This window comes from Beta vulgaris, chromosome 7 (assembly GCF_026745355.1).
Source record: "Beta vulgaris subsp. vulgaris cultivar EL10 chromosome 7, EL10.2, whole genome shotgun sequence".
Classification (NCBI taxonomy): Eukaryota; Viridiplantae; Streptophyta; class Magnoliopsida; order Caryophyllales; family Amaranthaceae; genus Beta; species Beta vulgaris.
Window position 1 is genome coordinate 43,636,139 of NC_079208.1, and position 16,070 is coordinate 43,652,208.

Sequence of the window (16,070 nt, forward strand, 5' to 3'; positions counted from 1 at the left end):
GTTTGTTCAATATATGGCCACTTTTGTGGTAGAAATAGTTGATTTAGTTGTCATTGTGACAACTGACTAGGATGTAAAGGCAGTTGATTGATGAATAACCAAAAGGAAGTAGAACGTGCAATTCTACTGGAACTGTGTGATTGAAGCATAACTCCCCTCTTATCTCTCACCATGAAGTAGTAGGAAAGTGTCATTTGGTTGCTTAGCCAAAATAAAAAAGTTAAATCACTTAGGCTGACTTATCTATTAATGCATTTTGGAAGGAGGTTGAAACTTGAAAGTGGTCTGTAATAAGGTGTACAAATTGCAAACTTGTATCTTACATGGGTACAATGTACATGCAGAGTAGAAACCAGCAAAAACATAAAAATGTATCTAAAAGATCTGTATTTTCAGGTCTGTGTTATAGCCTTTTCACTGCAGAACTGTGAAGTGTAAGTATCTCCATATGTATGCACTGTCTTGTGAGAGATATGGAAGTGCTATCTGCTCGAAGGTGTCGAAAGATCCAGTATATGCGCGAAAGCGACGAAAGGCGTGTAACAGACTGGCAGAATGGTTTTGTGCTGCTGCAACTGACATGGAAGGTAAGTCCAATGTTGCTGCAAATATAATAGATGTGAGGTTGAGCAAGCAATGGAGGCCCTGGACTTTACCCCTATTTCTTTGTAATAGATTGGCCTAGGGGGAAGGGGCACTTTTGGTAATCCACATTAGTTTGGTATGGGTTAGCTTGAGGAATAAGGAATGAAGTGAGTTAGAGGAGAGAGTAGCAAAATCCTCTATAAGTAGAGCAAAGGAGGAAGAAAATAAGGATGTTGAATACTGATAGGAATCTGGGTTTGATTTAAGAGTTCAATGGGAGAGAACAAGTCTCTCGAAAGCTTATAATTATCCTTTTTCTAATTTTTCCAGAATTACTAATCAAAGTCATTTTTTTTTATCTCTATAATAATTTTCTTAAATTCAGCCTTAGCTATGTCAGTTCATAGCAAATGCTCTTCTCTTGTATTATCAACTTGCATAGAACAAGGATATGTAGCTTCCGGACTTTATTAATCAACTTAGTGCTTTAGGGTGCGTTTGGTATGATTAATTGAAACGAAATGGAAAGATTTGGATAAGGAAGGGAAATGGAAATAATAATTGTTACCTTTAATAGTTGTTTGGTATCCTAGTGCAATGAAAACAATTGAGAGGTTTATGATTGAGGAAAGAAACATGATTTGTTTCCACTAGTTTGATAAGGGTAACAAATGGAGGGATTGTGAATCCCCCGGAAAACGGTATTTGTTACTCAATACTCATACCAAACAATTAGAAATGGAAACGCTTATTTGAATCTGTTTCCTACATCAATTTTTTCTATACCAAACACCCTCTTAGTAGATAAATCCTGATATTAGAGGTGAAAATCTAGCCACTGAAATCCTGTATTTTGTACCACGCATCCATATATTGATGTGTGCTTGTTATCATTTGTCAATGAAGAATCAGGATTTGCTCATTTCCTCGTACATGTTTACTGGCAAATGCCGACTGAGGTGTGCTGCTGAAACTAAACAACAGCTGATGATTGGTCATGTCTTTGCGGTTTCTGTCCCTTTTCTTGGTTCTTTGTGTCAAATCTTTCAAGGATTTTTATAATAAGCACCTAATGTTTTACCCACTTTGAAAATAACCACCTTATACTTTTTTATCTTCTAATTTACCACCTTAACTGTACTAACTTCTTAAATTTCACACCACTTAAAGTTTTCCGTCTACTTTGCCATCCAACGTGACCCAACATATTAACTTACCTCAATTCCACCCTATAACTCTAGAATTCTTCCATAACTCCTCCTCAAACCTTGCTCCATGATCTCAAATCTCTCTCAATTGTCAAAATTCTTCCAACTAAATCTACAATTAGGAGAGGACAAATTCATATACCGGCTTTGATATTCAGTTTGCGATGGAATTTTAAAGATTACATGGACCTATCAAGGAGAGATCGACAGGAAGAATAGGGGGAAAACAAAATTTTAAATGGAAAGTGTTAAGTGGTGGTAAAATGTAAGAAGTTAGTAAAGTTAAGGTGGTAAAATACAAAAAAAAAGAAATATAAGGTGGTTATTATCAATAATTCCTTTTAAATTAAAATTCAATGAATGGCTCCATCCTTTTGCTAAATTGACTCTTTTTGACCATCATCATGTGACTGCTTTTACTTCTTATAATAGATTGTGAAGAAATACAAAAAGATTCCTATATACATGGTCAATCTGCTTTGTGGAAGTGACGTTACAAGCATAATGCAATCACATAAAAATCACAGGGTCAAATTTTCTATTAGTTTAAGAACTTGGCCTGTAATAGGAGTAAATTGCATAGAAACTCTGCAAGGCAGTAAGCAACAGTAGAATGAAAGCAGCTACCAGTGAAGTTATAGCCCAGGGATTATTAAAGTACTTGTGTAGTAGGCTTGCTCGCCATCTATTGCTTTTCTGGTTGTAGTATGCATTCACTTGCTCAGATAGTTTAGCATAGTGACCATTTTGTGCATCCACTAGTATCTCTTTAGATATGTTCTTGAACATGTCAACAACCTCACTGTCATGTCCAAGGAGATGCTGGAGGATTCCACATCGATGAAGGTGGCTCACATCTTCTGGGGATTTTATCAGGCATTCCATGAAGACCATATATGATGCAATTACAGCATCACTTATCTTCAAATGACAGTGCTCAAAGGCAGCTACATTCAGGAGGATGGTCATTGTACTATCTTGGATCCAAATTGTAGGGATTTCAAGGACTCCATTCTTGAACCTGATGTCCCAGAAACAGTTGGTGTTCCACTTTCTGAATTTTACTCCTCCCTCTCTGAGCTGGGTGACACTATGTATGATTTGTCCATGCCTTGAAACTCTCTTTGGAGCTCTATTGGCATGTAAACGTCGCTTCAGATACCCAAGGAAAAGTGAATCATGTAACCAACGCTTCAAAAACCCAGTGACAAGCCCATTACATACCCTCCTTGGAAACGCATGTCTGTCATTAGTATCTTGTTGGGGCCCTGCATGCAGTAGACTTCGCCTGAAAACATCAAGGAGATGTAGGCACTCTTCTTGCTGTAGTGAAAATTTCATTTCATTGAACTCTCGCGTGGACATTGGTTTACCTGTTGGAAAAATTGCATCAAGTTGGATATAAAGAAAAAGATGTCGAGGACTGTAGGCTAAGATGCATAATCACTATGATTGTTATGATGTTTCCTGGGTTCTCTGCTAGGAAATAATTGCTCTCGGATTATTATGAATTTATGATCACTATGATTATCACGATTACTGTGATTATTACAATGTTTTAGGAATAAACACAACTTTCTCAATGTTCTGATCCACACAGAATTATGAGAATACCTGTCAGCCATTCAGGGTTGAAGAAGTTCAGAGCTAAAGCGATAGCCTGATCTTTTTGGTGTTCATCAGGATTACCAGTCATGCACATTAGTCTAAGTAGTTTGTCAATTATGAAAAATGGGATTTGGTTTTCCAGTTTCACCATGTCCAACAATATGTCATCAATGATCTTCTGTTTAGTGAACACAGGGTTACCCATATCTCCTGCCCTTGGATAACTTCTGAAAAGCTCAAGGATGAAACAACCATCAAGGACCATCATCTCCACAAACATATTGCTGCTGAGATGTACAAATTCTTCCTTGTAATAAGTGCGGGCTTTTTCTTCAACTGCTTTAATGGAATCAAGGTAAAGGCTGAAGTCTTGACCTGTGAGTTCGAGGATGTGGTTCAGGGCAACCCACTTGTGGCAGTCTATATCTCGAACTTGTTCACACCCCAGATGGTAAGGCCCTATAGATACAGTCTGGGGCACATAGGCTTTCCTGGTATCTTGGACGTCTCTTAGACGTCGAGGTACTCGATATATGCACCACTTCTCCCATGGTCTTTCTGCAGCGTATTGTTGGGCTTTCTTGAGTTTTTCTCTTATGGATATCACCCACTGTTCTTGAGGTAATGGATCTGGTTGTGTAGTTGGTCTTGGAGCAACTTCTGGTGCAACATCCATCTTTTTTCTGTTTGGGTGATCACTTTCGGTCAAGCTGTGAGCTAATTACAGAATCAGAGATGATCAATTTTTTCTTGCCTTTGGATCTTGGATTGCAAGTGGTATATGCATTGTTGAGCCTGTTTGTTTATGGCTTGAATCATTGACTTTGTGGGCATATTTGATCAATAAGCTGTCTTATTTTGGTCTTTTGTGCTATCATTTGAAACTTCTTTGCAAAGATAAAGTGAGCACACCTTTATTGACTTTGTTGTGCCACAATTATGAAGGTGTCCTCACTGTCCTGTATTTTAAGACTTGGCAGAAGAAACCGTGTAGGACCTGGTATGCTCAATTTAACCTCTTCTTATATAAAGATATAGGTATGAGATATGCATATATCTCTCACTATGAAGTCTTAATAATCATATGCTCAAGAGTCAAGTCTCCTCATCTTTATTTTATCTTTTTCAGAGTGAAGTTGCCTTGTATCTTCTTATGCATTGGAGCAGTATTATAATTTATGGATTGGCCCAAAAACTTTTTATGTATAGAGATACATGTTAAGTAGTCATCCCATATTATCAAAGTCCTGCAGTTCTGCAAAACTATCCTGTAACAGTTAGCTCAGGTGACCTTAATCTGGGTCTCTATGTCTGGTTCTGAAAGCCCTATCCTGGAGCAAAAACAGAACCCCAGTGGTCAGTCATCTCTGCCTCTGGAATCAGAAGGAAAATCTCAATTTGTATCAGTCAGCGACAGAATACCAAACGTAAGTGCTTTTATTTATATTAAGGTATTGAAGACTTTTAACGGTTAACCAATATTGTGCATGTTTTCCTGTAGAAATATGCTTTTAATTTATCAGAATGAAAGCTAAGTTGATGTTAGTGAAGGAAATATTTTCCGTGATCATTTCATTCCTTTTCACCAGTTTATATACATACTATACAACATAAAGCTAGGTTATAATTAAGGAGCTAATTATGCCTCGAGATATTACAAAATATGCTACCTAATATTTACGTAATCTAATACATCCACGCAGTCGAAGCGGGAGGTTCACGAATGCTGAGCCTATCCCGAAAATCTTCAAATAATACCTGGGGTAAGCCTTTGGTAAAAATGTCAGCCATTTGATATCGGGACCAGGGAATTAAAACTCTCTCGTTCCGTTACAGAACGGCAGTTCTGTAACGGATTTTGGATTTGCCGTTCCGCGAAATCCCGTTACGGAACGCCATAATAAAATTCACGTACTTCTCGCCGCGTTGTCCGTTCCGTAATGCGAACTCGCCGCGTTAGAATGTTTTTATCCTCGTTACATCCGTTCTTTTCAAACATTGGCCAATTTTTTTTTATGATTTAATTATATAGTTGAGGAAACATGATATTCTATTAGATTTGATTATATTATGTTGTAATAATGCTTCATACACTAAAGAAATGCATATAAGGTTAAAAACATATTAATGTGAATTTTTTAAAAGAATTCACGCCGCGTCGGTCGTGAAACGTTTTATTTCGCCGTTACAGGTCGTTCCCGCGACAACGCGACCGTTCCCGCGAACGCGACCGCGACCGCATTTTTTTTCCCTGATCGGGACGGAACATGAAGGACACGCACATGTCCTTTCGCAACCGTTTTCGCGCACAAAATGGATGTCCATTCCAATGTGTTTTGTGCGCTGGTGTTGTACTGGATTTCCTGAAAGATAAATGACACTTACATTGTTATAGTATACCAAGGTAGCTTTGTGAACAGGGCAATGTAATTCCAACAGTAGATTCCGAATCCAACATGACTTAGAGACAACATTAGCAATCCTCCTATACTCTGAACGGGAGAGAGTAGGTTGGCATTTGGATGACCAAGAAAGCAAGTTGTCTCCAAGAAAAATACAATAACCAGACATCGCACGACGTGTATGTGGGCATCCCCCCCAATGAGCATCAGTATAGGAAATAAGGTCAGTGATGGAAAAGGGATAGAGATGTAAGCCATGATCTAGAGTACCCTGAATTTACTAGATGACGCGCTTAAGAGCATGCATATGAACGTCTTTGAGATCATGCATATGTAAGCAGACTTGTTGAACAACATAAGATATATCCGTCCTGGTGAAAGTGAGATATTGAAGTGCACCGGCAAGGCTGTTGGGATCATCATAAGGGGTACCAGAAGAGCTACTGACCTTCGGTTTAGTATCAACCGGAGTAGAAGTAGCCTTACAAGAGGACATGCCAACACGATCAATAATCTCCTCAGCATACTTACTCTGTGAAAGAAACAGGCCACCCTTGTGACGAATCACCGTAATGCCAAGAAAGTAATTCAAAGGACCTAGATCCTTCATTGCGAACTCGGATGCAGTAAGAATAATATCATCAACATATAACAAAATGTATGACATAGCGGAGCCTTGTAGATAAATAAAGAGTCGTTAGATTTGTTTTTGGAAAATCCAATAGAGGACACATAATCCGCAAATCTTTTATAACACGCCCACAGGGCCTGCTTAAGTTCATACAAAGATTTACGTAGCAAACATACATATGGATGAACAGGGTCACGCAAACCCATAGGTTGATGCATATAAACTGTTTCCTTGAGTTCTTCATGAAGAAAGACATTCTTGACATCAAGTTGATGAATGGACCAGTTCTTGGATAATGACAAACTAAGAACAGTGCGGATCGTAGCCGGTTTCACTACCGAACTGAAAGTCTCACCACAATCAATGCCCACCTGTTGAGTTTTTCCATCACCTACAAGACGGGCTTTATGCCTCTCAAAATCACCATTAGATTTGTTTTTATAAGTGAAAATCACATAGAACGAATAACATTCACATTGGGTAGACAAGGAACCAACTCCCACGTCTCATTTTTAATAAGAGCATCAAATTCATCATTCATAACCATTTTTCAAATCGGGTCGCGGAGAGCAGTCAACGGGTTACGGGGAAGAGGGGATTTTGTAACTGTGGTAGTTAAGTTAAACTGATGTTTAGGCTTAAAAATACCGCATTGACTATGGGTCATCATGCGAAACGGATGGGGAAGTGAAGGCGGAGTGGATGATGTGTTTGTGCTCAAGTGAGGAGTTGGGGGTGGTTGTTGGGCCACGGGAGAAGTGATAGGAGAGGGAAAAGAATCTTGCAGCTCCAAAGGGGGAGTCTGTTGGGTCGTTGGAGAATGAGTCGGTCCAGGGGCAGGTAAAGGAGAGGATCGGCAGACTCATGAGGGGGAGAAGGGACACGGGAAGTAATGGGGCTGGGTTGAGGGTCCAGGGAGTCAATGGTTGTGTATGGGGAGGAAATAGGACTGGGCTCAGAGTCTGGATTCTGACCCAAATGATACCAAAAAGGATGCAGGCCCTCATCTAAGAATTCATAAGTATGGGGAGTGGGTGTATGTAATTTAGAAAATGGAAAACCTTCTCATCAAAAATCACGTGACGAGAAATAATGATTTTATGGGAGGATAAATCATAACACTTATAGCCACGGTGATTGGTGGGATACCCCAAAAAGACACAAGGTGTGAATCGAGCTTGCAACTTGTGGATTGTGGTAAACGGAATGAAAGGATAGCACAAACACCCAAAAACCCGTAAATGAGAGTAAGAAGGCTCTCTTTGGTAAAGAACTTGAAGAGGAGAGAGATGACCTAATAACTTGCTGGTAATATGTTAAGGAGGTAAGTATCCATTTGAAGAGCATGATGCCAAAAGGAGGGGGGAAGTGATGCATGAGTAAGAAGAGTGTGAGTGATGTTATTGATGGAGTGAATTTTTCGTTCGACTTTACCATTTTGTGAGGAGGTATGAGGACAAGAGAGACGGAATGACATCCCATAAGATTCACAAAATTTCCCGAATTGACCATTATCATACCCCCCCCCCCCCCCATTATCACATTGGACTGTTTTAATATTAGGTTCAAATTGGGTACGAATATGGGCTTGGAAAACTAAGAATTTGGCATAGACATCAGATTTCTTAGCAATAGGAAAAGTCCATAAAAATTTCGAATAATCATCCAAAAATAGATAGTAATATCGATGACCCATTGAACTTAAAACAAAGGTCCATAAATCAATATGAATGATATCAAAAGGCATCACAGTTGCAGAATTAGAAGATTCAAAACGTAGCTTAACATGAGTACCAAGAACACAAGAATGACAAACACTAGAACTACAAGGCTTATTACATTCAATGTTGTTATTGAGCCTAAGAGACTCCAAAATAGAGGCCCCCGGGTGACCCAGACGATCATGCCAAAGAGTAGGAGACAAAGCTGCAAAGGTTGATGGAGTTTGTTTGGAAATGGAGTAGTGGTAATGGGGTATAGATCACCCCTGCTATCACATCTCATTATTGCCACCCCCGTCCAAAAATCCTACACAGAAAACGCATAAGGATCAAATTCAACAGTCACAGAATTATCATTAGTAAATTTCCGTACTGAAATTAAATTCTTAATGAGTTTAGGAGCATGTAAAACGTTGCGCAAGGATAGGGGGGATTAGGGGAAGGCAAACAAGTATCACCACAACCATGAATTGGAATTGAATGGCCACTACCGACAATAATACCACTATTTTGATTGCTCAAATTAAAATAAGACGAGAGATTATCGTTTGTGGATGTTATATGAGATGTAGCGCCGGTATAGTCCGTGTACCAAGTCGGATCGAGCGGGCTTAATGTCATGGTGTGTGGAGCCGATTCAATGTCGGTGGAGACATAAGGAGCAGGAGTTGCTGTAGTGTAAAGCTGTCGAGCTGGATGGGAGCCCAGCACACCTAGAGTCCTCGTTGGGCCAGTTGAGACATTACTAGGTCGAGCCCAACGTGTGGTAGGAAAAGGACAAGGAGGAGAGGTAGCAGGTACCCATTGCCAGTGACCCATGTGCCATGGTTGCTGCACCGGAGCCGCGGTCTGCGGGCCGTCTGAACCACATCCACCACCACGATGGCCACCGGAGTCACCCTTGACACCGCCGGAGCCGTGACTAGAGCCCCCCCGTCGGCAATTATTATTACGGGCATAATTTTTTTGTTTTCCCTTGGAATGGCTCGAACTTTCAGAGAGAGATGAAACCTCATCCACGGCGGCCACCATAGACCCATGGGACATCATGACGGCAAGTTCTCGTACTTCCAACACAATAGAAGAGCGTGCCGATGAGAAAGGAGGGAGGGGCTTAGCATGGCGAATTTGCGTACCCACGGCTTTGTAAGCCTCGGTGAGATCCGACACAAGCTGGAGAACTAAGCGACTATTACTTACCGGAGCTCCAACATTTTTAAGTTGGTCTGCAAGACTCTTCAAACGCTGACAATAAGCCGAAGCCGAAGGAAAATCCTCCATGTGGGACATGGTGAATTCTTGTTCGAGAATCACCGCACATGAGTTTTGGTGATCGTGAAAGATTTCACGCAAACGATCCCATGCTTCCATGGCAGTGGCATCGGGTTCTAGAATTGTGTTTAAAAGATCATTTGAGATAGTCGAATAAATCCATTGAAGCATAGTGGCATCAATGGTGGTCCATAGCTCGAGTTCCTCATCGGTCGAAGGAGCCGGTTTCTCTTTCCCTTTGGGTGGAGGGATAATATGATGAAGAACTTTGTGAGAGTGTGCATGGATCTTAAAAAGCTCAGCCCACGTGCCATATGGAGAATTCTCCATCTCAAGAATCACCGAGACCTGATTCTTAATATTAGAGACGGCAAGCGCCGGATGGAATGTGTGGGTTGATTTGACAGGAGTTTCACCAGTCATGGTTGATCAAAGAAGAAAGAAGGGAGGAACAAAGAGAGAGAATAGGGCAGCGGAAGAAACCTTAAGAATCTGATACTATGAAGGAAATATTTTCCGTAATCATTTCATTCCTTTTCACCAGTTTATATACATACTATACAACATAAAGCTAGGCTATAATTAAGGAGCTAAATATGCCTCAAGGTATTACAAAATATGCTACCTAATATTTAGGTAATCTAATAGTTAGATATGTGTTTCATATTTCACTCGAATCATCTGAATGATTTTGAGGAGCATTACGCTCCCAATATGACTGACATAGAAAAACTTGATGAGCTCCAAGAGGTTAGTCAAAGGAGTTGTATCTTAAAAAAGATATGCACAAAAAGAAAGGATAACCATGTCAGTTAACAGGTACAGGTCTCCTTGCCATCTGAAGATACCCATGATTACTTAAGATGATTTGGGACTATTACGGTATTACTTATACCAAGAAAGTGCACGACTTGTCGTATTTTTTGTTCTTCCCTCCTCACTTTTGTGTCTATACGTTCTCTAACTATTCTTTCCCTCCTCTTTTCAATCTTCTTTCATTTTCTTCAATTCATCGTCACGTGTCTATGAAATCATCAACACTTCAGAAATTTACAGAGGTTCCTAGGATTGGTTCATGAGCAGCGGGTCCATTGCATCTCCTTGCATATCAATCTGTTTCTCTATTCACAACCCTTTCTTTGAGTCCCATGTTCCCACATTTTGCTTGTCATGAATCTTTGCCTTAAGTAGTAATGTAGTCCAAGATTTCAACCTTGTCCGAGGAAGGCCATAGTTGCACTTTTGGTTGTGTGTGCTTTAGTTTTGTGCTAAAGAATGTGGCATAATATTTCCGTCCAAACAAATAAGGAAGTTTACAAGCTCAATTTGAAGGTAAACACAACAAATTGTCAGAATTTTGTGTGAAACAACCTATTCGAAAAAATCTTTGATTTTACATGCATATAGGGTGAATCAGTTGGAATTGATAAATGAAAGGTGAAAGTGGATGTCGTTAAAAACGATTTAAAGAGTTGAGAAACGTAGCAATTGCGTTAATTTAGGCAATTAAAAAAAAAAATCAATTTAAGCCAAGATCCCACCATATCACTAGATTAAATATCAACAAAGCATGCTGCATATGTGGCTATGAATTATGATGCATTAACCATATATTTAATATGCGTTGTTCATTTATCAGATGAACACATAGACATGCGTCCTAAATTAAATCAGAAATTAAATAGTACTATCATCTTTTCTCTTAACTTCCAAGAATGCATACTTCATGGGGCTAGAAGCCTAGAACAAACCCAGCATTCTGATGTATATGTGTTGTGTATAGCATACATGGTTTAAGTAGTAATGTAGTAGAACATGTATTTTGGTTATAAATGGTTTAAGTAATAGAACATGTACAGTGGTTATAAATAAGGATGAACAGTGATTATAAATAAGGATGAAGGTTGGTGCTGAGATTACAATACCTCTTGTACTTGCTAATTTCTGCAGTCCAAGGTATCCAAATCTGGTGCATCGGATGGTGAAGAAAGCTACACAGTTTTCTCTGACAATGCACAAAATAAGAACAATGAACAAATGATCAATTCAAATGATCCTCCAGCAGATGCAGAAACAGAAACTTTTCAACAAAATGAAGGCCCAGCTCAGGCTCCAAGAGTAGATCTAAAGGGCCAGCAGTGCGAAGTCCCTCAATTTGGTGCCTCCGCTTATTTTGAGAATAAACGGAAAGACAAAAATGGTGAGCCCACAGCATCACAGAACGATCCCAAGATGAACCGAGATTTGCATCCTCGTAAGGATCCTCCGGCTGAGGCTCGTCCTGCACCAGCTAAACCAGTACCACAACAAGAAGCACGGTCAAAGGTGTCGCAGTTTGGGACTTGGGAGGGTGCAGGTGAAGCTGGCCACACACAAAGTTTTGAGAATGTTAGGAAAAATAACAAAAATGGGCGCACTGTCACACCAGAACCTTCTAATGCACCTCAACTGAACCGGGATGTTAACAATACTCCAACTAAAGAGGGCCGTCCAAAGGTGCCTCAGTTTGGGGCTTGGAAAGAGGGAGATAATGATGGTGTATACACAGCTTATTTTGAAAATGCTCGTAAATATAAGGCAGGGCCTGTTCTAGACCCCGTTGAACCCCAGCTCAACCGAGATGTTAACAATAGAGCTCAGTCTCCTACTGCTCGAACAAAATATAAAGCAGATGATTATCAGTTGAGAAAAGCCGGTGAGAGACGGGCTGTTTTATGGGCAAAATCTGGAAATCTTCGGAGTCAAACTGTAAGTACTTACTTTCTTCAAGAAGTATATTTCAGAAAAAGTTTTTTCCATCAAATAAGCTTTGACTTCTTCCTCGTAGGCAAAATATAGAAGCCCGTTCGTTACTATTTATTTTTTCTAATTTTCATTTCTTTTTAGAACTATAATCTAAAAATAACCAGTGGTTTCCAGTTTGTTGTTGTCAGCTTAAAGTAAGCACGATTAGTATTAATATGACTAATCTTAAGTACGTTTACAACTTATATTATGTAACTTTTGAAATCTAAGTTTTGCGGTTGAGGGTGAAAATTTCGTCTACTTATTATATGTTTCATCACGCTATTAGAAGTCATCTCTAGATTGTAAAGGGGAGAGCAACGAGCTCGTCAATTGGGCAAGGATTCCTCTACTAAATGAGGGTATGCTTGCTGAAAGAGCTGGGGCTCTAGCTAGGGCTGATGATCCGCATGTCTATGGAGGAAGTATAAGCTTAACAACCGGGAAAATGGGTGGCAATGGAAATGATGTTGATCAATTCGGAATTACATCCCGGGTTTTACCCGTTTCTAGAGCTAGATCTAAAACTGCTTACCGCAAGGAAATCAAACTCTTACAGGTTAGTAATTTCTGCATCCAAGAGTAGTAAAACTGTAAAACCTCGTTCTCTACATGCTCTTCAATGCATAAAGCCAGCTCTGACTGCTTCTTTCTTTAAGAAACAATATTTGTGAACTTATGAGTTCAAATTCGTGGTGGCCATATTCCCAGGAAATTATTTTTCTTCTTTTACTCGGTTACTTGTGCTGTATCTTCTTTCCCATATTCTAGTATGTCTTCTGTTTTTCCTGTTTACTCTATGTCTCTTTGTTAGGAAGGCCATATTCTCTTTACAAAATTTATGTTACATTTATCATTCACAGCGAAATCAAGGGGCAAAAAAATCACAAGTCAGCATCACGAATGCTGGGATGATCCTCAACAATGACACTCCCGAATCGTATCACCTGCCAACTCATCACAGCAACAAGGTTAGTCTTGTATGTATACAGTTTACATATGTTTTATCTGTGCTTTAAATTCTCCAAAATAGTATTGTAATTTGTCATCCATTCTTATCTTTGTTTTGTCCTTTCTCAGAAGGGAAGTTGCTTTCCTTGGTTTGGAAGAAGAGGAGTAAAGTCGTTCAGTTTTTTGAAGCAGTAATACATAAGATACAGGAATTACTTAGAGATTAGAGCCCAAAAGGAGCAGAGTTGTAACTTAATGCATTGAGCTTAGAGTTAAGTGCATAGGAGGGTACTCAACTTTGATGAAAGTTCCAGTTAAGGTACTGAACTTTCATTTGTACCAGTTAAGGTACTCAAATTGGACGGCCGTTAGTCTAAGGGACTAAACTTTGCTTGTTGCCGTTAACAGCCCCTAAATTAAAAGTAAAATGTGACATGGCAATAAATACATGGTGACGTGGCACTAAAATACAAAATGACAGTTAATTCAGTACCCTTTAATTCAAAAAAGCCAGCGAAATTCTTCAACGGTAACAAATGAAATATATATTTAAAACTGAACCATATTAACAGATATATTAACATTCAAAAAATCATCTCTCTCAAGAAATCAGGAGCAGCAAAAAATAAGAACTTCCACAACACGAAAAATTTCTGATATTGGTGTTCTTCCATCAGCAGCAAAAAAAAATCAACTTCATCACCTTCCATTAATCAGGTACAAAGCAACTGCATTAATGAAAATTAAACCTAATGTTAATTTTTTGCCCTTTTTTACCAATATGAATTTTAATTCATAGTATTTTGTTCACCTAGGCAGCATAATGTCAAGAAATAGCTATGGTGGTTCCATGCCCCCAATTCCCAAAAGATGTCATTGTGGGTTTGTTGTAACCAAAATCAGAGCCTGGACAACTGGTAGAAGGTTTGTAGCATGCCCTGACTACGATGCTGAGACTGATACAAGGGGTGCAAGTTATTCAAATGGTGTGATGTTGAAGAGCCTATAGAGTGGCAAAAAAATGTGATTTTGGGGTTAATGGAGGAGAAGCAGGAGCTTAGAAGGGAAGTGATGTTGCTGAGGCACAATTTGAAGACAGCAAATGAGAGGCAAGGAAGATGAATCAAAATATATCATGCTGAAAATGAAGAAGGGTGGATTTATGTGTGTTAGGGCTTGGATTTGTGTACTCCTTGTTGTTCTTGTTTGTTTATGGTACAATATATAACTATGTAAGGGGTTTATTTAGGACTCTAATTACTATATCAAGGCATGTAGTAGCATATTATTAATTAAATATAAGTTACCTTTCAACTATTTTCTCCTTTGCATCCTTCTAGCCATTGCTAGGTCCTGAATATATATAAACAAACTAATTCAGAATACATGTGCAGATTATAAGTTAAGAAAATGTTAGCTAATTCAATCAAATCACATACCTGTAAGGCTTGGCTAGTTATTGTTTGTGAAGCTTGTGAACCCCTGGTTGTGACTGGCTAAATGAGTATTCTTGGCTGAATGAATATATGGTCTGCTCACCCTCATAATCTGAATAACATGCTACTCTTCTTTGTGGGATTGTGTGATTGAGGGGTTGAGTAGGTGGCTGCTGTGGTGGCTGCTGTGGTTGGAGAGTAGCAACTCTTTGGTAGCCACTTGGGTAGGTGTATACACCTACACCTCTATGGTGCATGGGTACAGTAGGTACATTCTGTGCACGGCTACTAGTTGACTCACTTGCACCCATGCGCACAGACTCTGTAGGTACATTCTTGCAACCTCTCTTGTTATGCCCTTGAACACCACATAGGCTGCATGTCATTACTGAGCCTGTTTTTTTCAATTTCCCTGAACTTGTAACTTCTCCAGCTGCCTTCCTTCTCTTCACTTGGCGCCTATTGTGCACTTTCTTGAGTTTTGGTGCATTTACCAAAGTTTCTGAACTAGGCCACTCTTCTGCTCCATTTATAGGCTCCAACAAGTAGTCATATGCCTTCAAATACACTGATTTGGTGAAGAATGGGTTAACATAATGTTCTGGTTGATCAACTTTGTTCCAAATTGCAACCACTGCATGTTTGCATGGAATCCCACTTATTTGCCATGCATTACAGCTGCAAGTTCTAGCTTCCAAATTCACAACATATTTTGTTTGTGTTGCCCCTTCCCTCACCCCATAAGAGAACCCCCCATCCCAGAATGCATTCCATCCCCTAGCACCAATCTTGTGCTTCTCAACTTGCTGTTGTATTCTTGGACACAACAGCATCTCTTTCTTCCCTATTTCATCCCTCTTCTTGTGTAGCCTCTCCATTATCCCCTCCCTGATGTCTTCCAACATAGTAATTATAGGTTTATGCCTTGAGTTCAATATGTAGGCATTGAAAACCTCACTCATGTTGTTATCCACACTATCACAACAAGATAGAGGAGTGTAGAAGGCTCTACACCATTTCTTGTAGTTCCTATTTAGGAGATCATCAGCAGCTGCATTAGATATTATCCTCATCTTCTCTGTATTAAGAAAAAATTCATTTTCTGTGGTGCTCTTAGCCATGATCCAAAACTGCTTCCTATACTCTAAGCCACCACCAAACACCCCTCTGAAGTTACAATAACATGCCTTGCACATACCCTACTCTCAGCTTGGGGAAACACATCTGACACAGCCTTCAATAAACCTTTCTGCTGATCAGACATGAAAGTGTAACCAGCACCTTCATTTGATAATAAATCCTCCCCTAAAAATGTCAAAAACCATGTCCAACTAGAAGTTGATTCAACCTCTACTACTGCCCATGCAATTGGGAACATTTGGTTGTTCCCATCCCTCCCAACAGCAACTAAAAGTTGTCCACCATAGGGTCCTTTTAAGAAACATCCATCAAGAGATATAAAAGGCCTACAT

General features: G+C 39.5%; 3 protein-coding genes across 6 annotated transcripts; 1 reads left to right on the forward strand and 2 right to left on the reverse strand.

The window, feature by feature from the left end:
* Nucleotides 1–2,182: 2,182 nt before the first annotated feature.
* On the reverse strand, nucleotides 2,183–4,077 carry LOC104899573 (UPF0481 protein At3g47200). The gene is made up of 2 exons (XM_019250911.2): nucleotides 3,408–4,077; nucleotides 2,183–3,166 (listed from the first exon to the last, which is right to left on the reverse strand). Exons 1-2 carry the CDS (start codon nucleotides 4,075–4,077, stop codon nucleotides 2,340–2,342), a joined length of 1,497 nt encoding a protein of 498 aa, XP_019106456.2. The 3' UTR covers nucleotides 2,183–2,339.
* Nucleotides 4,078–4,346: 269 nt separating this feature from the next.
* LOC104899541 (uncharacterized) lies at nucleotides 4,347–14,051 on the forward strand. Of its 4 annotated transcripts, none has more exons than XM_048648329.2 (7): nucleotides 4,347–4,828; nucleotides 11,378–11,936; nucleotides 12,132–12,175; nucleotides 12,501–12,770; nucleotides 13,075–13,182; nucleotides 13,292–13,879; nucleotides 13,978–14,051. In XM_048648329.2, exons 1-6 carry the CDS (start codon nucleotides 4,709–4,711, stop codon nucleotides 13,355–13,357), a joined length of 1,167 nt encoding a protein of 388 aa, XP_048504286.1. In that variant the 5' UTR covers nucleotides 4,347–4,708; the 3' UTR covers nucleotides 13,358–13,879; nucleotides 13,978–14,051. The 4 variants fall into 4 exon arrangements, with proteins under 4 accessions (XP_048504286.1, XP_048504287.1, XP_048504284.1 ...); XM_048648330.2 differs by having other exon boundaries at nucleotides 12,504–12,770; XM_048648327.2 differs by having other exon boundaries at nucleotides 11,378–12,175; nucleotides 12,504–12,770.
* A 567-nt stretch (nucleotides 14,052–14,618) lies between these two features.
* On the reverse strand, nucleotides 14,619–15,719 carry LOC130589550 (uncharacterized). The gene has a single exon (XM_057390832.1). The coding sequence runs from the start codon at nucleotides 15,717–15,719 to the stop codon at nucleotides 14,619–14,621; it is 1,101 nt and encodes a 366-aa protein (XP_057246815.1).
* Between the last annotated feature and the right edge of the window lie 351 nt (nucleotides 15,720–16,070).